Raw genomic sequence first — 3078 nt, 5'->3', positions numbered from 1 at the left:
GGAAATCGAAGAGATTTACCAATAAAATCAATAAACATTTGCAGACTGCTAGTAGTGATACTGTTGAGATAAGGTAGAGTTACAGCCCTGTTTGATCAATGTTTATTACAGGGCTCATATTTTTTTAATAGAAGTGAATCAGAAAAGGGGGAGTTTTTCCCCTCCCAGCACTGGATTCGGCAGGTTTCAAATACACAGAAACTTTATCTGACTCGTTTCATTTAAATGTGTAACAGTCACTGAAATTCAAAAGCATCCTGGTTTGAACTAAAAGTTCCTTTCTTCACTCCCCCCAGGTTAATTTGTTGGCTTTTGGAGTGATTATTTATAAAGTATTTCGACACACTGCAATGTTAAAGCCAGAAGTTAGTTGTTATGAAAATATAAGGTAAGTTTGTCATTTAATACCAATTCTACTTCTGTAAGTTTAAATATAGCAAGAGATGAAAGTTTAATTTTCTGGAAGATTTATAGTAAAAGAAAGATTTTTTTTTTTCTGTTATCCCCTCATATAGAGTTGGAGGTACATTTTGCAATCTTTATTCCCATTGAGCAATACCTCATACAGTAACACTGGGGTTGTGTGAGAGTTGTATGAGAAATACAAGTGATCCGTACCAACCAGAGGGTAAAGGCTGATGGCAAGGTTAAAGAAGTAATTGTCCTATTTTCTTAAGTACTTTCCACAGTCTCTATGCAAGCCAAACCAGATTTCAGAACTTATGCCTAAATTGGGACCAAAATATTTGCCTTGAAGTAATTCAGTGATAAGAGAATCAAGCCATTCATGTTATTTGTATAAAGTCTACAGTAGGACATTGTGTTTCTGTGGTGCTGGGGGGAGCGGAGGGGATTCTCTCCAGGATTTTTACTTTGCATGCTGCTATGATTTTTCCATCAACTCACTCTCTTTAAAACTGATTTATAGGGACCTTGAAAACCGTTTGTGCAGGAAAAGCTGAAGTGTACTACAGGGAACATTGAAAACAACTTACTGTTTGTGTTGCTTAGGAACACTCCTGCAGTTTCAATGCATCGCACAAGATTTATAGTTAGGATTTAGCAATTGTTTGATTGATTACTTTCTCTTATTCCTCACCCTTCGTAGCTTCATGTGGTGAGCTGGTTTTAATGAAGTTGAAAATTATTCATTTTCGGAGGAACAGTGCTAAAAATGTCTGTTGTTCAAAGGAAGTCCTGCAATGACTGGGCTGAGAATGAATAAGAAAGTAATCAGTGGCTTCATTTCCGAGACAACATGCCGTAATTTGCTCAAGTCTGAGAGCCGGGCTCTACAGCACGTTGGAAAAAAATAAAATCATAGCCAATCAGTTCCTATAATTTCAAACCATCAATATGCTGAGCCAGGAACTATTTGAGAGTATTTGTGTGCTAAAAACAAAAATAATCATTTTTTTAAAGAGAAAGAACGAAAGAAACAAAGTCTAATTTTACGACTGGCACCGTCTTCTGCAATGAACCTGAGAGGCAGCCTGAAAATCCTTTGATGTCATGCACATGTACTGACCTGAGAGCATACTGTACTTTTTTCTGGGTTATTTTTTGAGGAAGATAAGGGGGAGGAAAAGTGGGGGAATGCTTCATAACAGACATATGTTTTTCCTTGGGGAATTACACTAACAGTAGATTTAAATCAAATCATATGGTGCTGCAGTACACCAGAGAAAACATATCTGAAGATTAAAGAAGCCAGTGTTTTAAGGCCCTCCAGTTTTACTCCTTAACTCTTCTGCAGTGATTATGTGAGCTTATTTGTGCCACAGTGCTACAGCACACCCTAAAGAGCAGTCCATGCATTTGCACTTCTCAGGTCTTTGCAGCTGTGAAAATCTTGCCTAGGCAGCGTTCACCATCCAAAGTGCCGAAGGAAGGAAAATAGCACATGCCCGCATGTTCGCAATGTTTCCTCCCTGTCTAGATCCTGTGCCCGAGGTGCTCTTGCTCTCCTGTTCCTCCTTGGGGCTACCTGGATCTTCGGGGTCCTCCACGTCATCCAGGGATCCGTGGTTACCGCCTATCTTTTTACAATCTTCAACGCATTCCAGGGGATGTTCATCTTCATTTTCCTTTGCGTGTTGTCTAGGAAGGTAAGTGTCCCATTCCTTGTGGGAAGCAACTCGGGCAGTCTTGTGTTACCCACACAGGCAGGTGCCCACCCCTAAACTGGAGCTGTGGTGAAACTGTTTTATCAGAGAAAGGGAGGAAATCCTTGTGCCATTGATGGAGCAGAGGAGGGAAGAGGGGAAATTTTCCTATTGCCTTCAGTGGAGACAGCACCTCTGTCCAATTTTTACCTTCTTCCAGTTTTAAAACCAACATATGAGACATCGGAAAATGTCTTTAAAATTTTAAAACTGGTTATAGTGCCATTAACCTGATGAAATAACTCAATGTGTGTAATAAAACTCACTTCCAGTCTTTCCAGTTCGCAGCAGGATTCACCCACACTATCGTGAGGTGATACTTCCTTCAGTATTCTGTTATAAAGTCAAAAGCAGACCCACCTTAATACATCTAGTGACACGAGCACTGCAAAATTAAAGACATGCAGACCTATTAATAAATTTATTTCAAATTTGAACTCAATATTTTTATTTCAGATTCAGGAAGAGTATTATAGGTTGCTCAAAAATGTTCCTTGCTGTTTCGGCTGCTTGAGATAAATGGAAGGAAAACATGCATCAGCAATTCAGTGGAAGAAGGGAGCAACCTAGACGATGTTGTTATGGATATTACAGAAAAATATGGTATTGTGAAAGTATGAAATGACCCAGTGAGCAGGCATGTCTCTTAACTGAATTACTGACTGGTTTTGTACATATGTGTGCATTCATGCAGAGCACTTCTTTTATGCTCCATACAAACAGTATACAAAACAAACTGGAGTATTGCAAAACAAATGTTAATGAAGACCAGGGAAAGAAGCAAATTTCTAAGGAAACTCAAGACTTTTCATGACTTAGGTTTTGTTTCTAATATTGGAAATATCTGCAGTTCTTGAAAGCAAGATACCAAAAACCAACTGGCACAGCAGATTTCATGAATTGCTTTGCTAGT

General features: G+C 38.9%; 1 protein-coding gene across 1 annotated transcript in view; it reads left to right on the top strand.

Annotated features, from left to right (window-relative positions):
* Positions 1–2797, top strand: part of ELTD1 (EGF, latrophilin and seven transmembrane domain containing 1) — a gene marked incomplete at its 5' end in the record, with an annotated part of 23958 nt that extends 21161 nt beyond the window's left edge. The window contains 3 exons of the mRNA XM_010182227.1: positions 297–388; positions 1940–2108; positions 2622–2797. Of these exons, the coding sequence (XP_010180529.1) occupies positions 297–388; positions 1940–2108; positions 2622–2684 (324 nt within the window). The remainder of the gene's footprint in view (positions 1–296; positions 389–1939; positions 2109–2621) is intronic.
* Between the last annotated feature and the right edge of the window lie 281 nt (positions 2798–3078).

Source organism: Mesitornis unicolor, unplaced genomic scaffold (genome assembly GCF_000695765.1).
Source record: "Mesitornis unicolor isolate BGI_N332 unplaced genomic scaffold, ASM69576v1 scaffold2144, whole genome shotgun sequence".
NCBI classification, from domain to species: domain Eukaryota; kingdom Metazoa; phylum Chordata; class Aves; order Mesitornithiformes; family Mesitornithidae; genus Mesitornis; species Mesitornis unicolor.
Note: the sequence above shows the minus strand (reverse complement) of the source record. Positions and strands in the feature narration are given on the sequence as shown.